This window comes from Buceros rhinoceros, unplaced genomic scaffold (assembly GCF_000710305.1).
Source record: "Buceros rhinoceros silvestris isolate BGI_N320 unplaced genomic scaffold, ASM71030v1 scaffold21784, whole genome shotgun sequence".
Taxonomy (NCBI): domain Eukaryota; kingdom Metazoa; phylum Chordata; class Aves; order Bucerotiformes; family Bucerotidae; genus Buceros; species Buceros rhinoceros.
In genome coordinates this window covers 194-1,316 of record NW_010409086.1, presented here as the reverse complement: position 1 = coordinate 1,316, position 1,123 = coordinate 194, and the positions used below count along the sequence as shown (strand labels likewise).

General features: G+C 61.7%; 1 protein-coding gene across 1 annotated transcript; it reads left to right on the top strand.

Annotated features, from left to right (window-relative positions):
• Positions 1-343: 343 nt before the first annotated feature.
• Positions 344-888, top strand: PML (promyelocytic leukemia; the record flags this gene model as incomplete). The annotated part of the gene is made up of 1 exon (XM_010135140.1): positions 344-888. A coding segment is annotated over exon 1 (545 nt), but the record flags the coding sequence as incomplete, so codon positions are not given.
• Positions 889-1,123: the final 235 nt, after the last annotated feature.

Sequence of the window (1,123 nt, the reverse complement as noted above, 5' to 3'; positions counted from 1 at the left end):
CCCACCCTGCTCCAAGGGTGGAAGCGGCGACAGGGTTTGACAGGGTTTGCTGCTTTCGTTTCCCCCCCGCCCTGCCCAACTTTGGAATCCAAAGTTCCCCGAAGCGAAACCTCCAAAGGTTCCACACTGAGGGCGGGAGGGAGCACAATCCTTTGCAGCCAGCAGAGAATCTCCCTGGAAGGGCACCCTGTGCCTTGCTGGGGTGCTGCCCACCCTGCAGTGGCGTGGGGAAGGTGAGCTGCCCACGGGTGGGACTGAACCCCCCGTCCCCCTCCATCTTACACGCTCCAGCGGGGTCTTTCCCCCCGTATCACACCTAGACGGAGACGGTGCCACTGCCCCCATGGAGACAGGACCTCCGCCGGATGCGCCCTCTTGCTCCACTCAGTCCCACACGCCTGCGGTGGAAGATGACTTCCAGTTCGTCCTTTGTGAGCGCTGCCGGCAGGAATCGCCCAATCTCAAGCTCCTCAGCTGCCTCCACACCTTGTGCCTCGGTTGCCTGAGCGAGAACAAGCCCATCAGGCAGTGTCCTGTGTGCTGCATGACCATCCCGCAGGCCAGTGGCATCCCCGACATGGACAACGTGCTCTTCACCAACCTGCAGGCCCGGCTCAAGGTCTACAGGAAGATCAGAGACAACGATGGCCCGAGTTGCAGCCGGTGCCGGAGGGAAGCAGCGACAGTGTGGTGCTCTGAATGCGAGGAGTTCCTCTGCACCAAGTGCTTTGAGGACCACCAGTGGTTCTTCAAGAAGAGGAACCACGAGGCCAGGAAGGTGGAGGAACTTCGTGCTGAGTCAGCCCATCAGTTCCTGGAAGACACCAGGAAGTCCTGCAACCTGTTCTGCTCCCACCCCAGTCACAACGGCCAGGGCCACATCTCCAGGTAAGAGTGGTGCCTTGACCCTAGAGCCCATCCTGCACCGAGGGCTTTGGGGCTGCTGCTCCAGGACCAGCTGTGCCAGGAGAGCAGAGCCAAGGGCGTTTCATCACCTGCCTTTGGAGAGGGACTGCTGCAACCCCGGCAAGACCCCAGGCAGGAGCAGGGTGTGATATGGGGCTGGCAAGTCCCTGGGAGGAGGGAGGGGAGCACAGGTGGGTTGATCACCCGGCTTCATGCC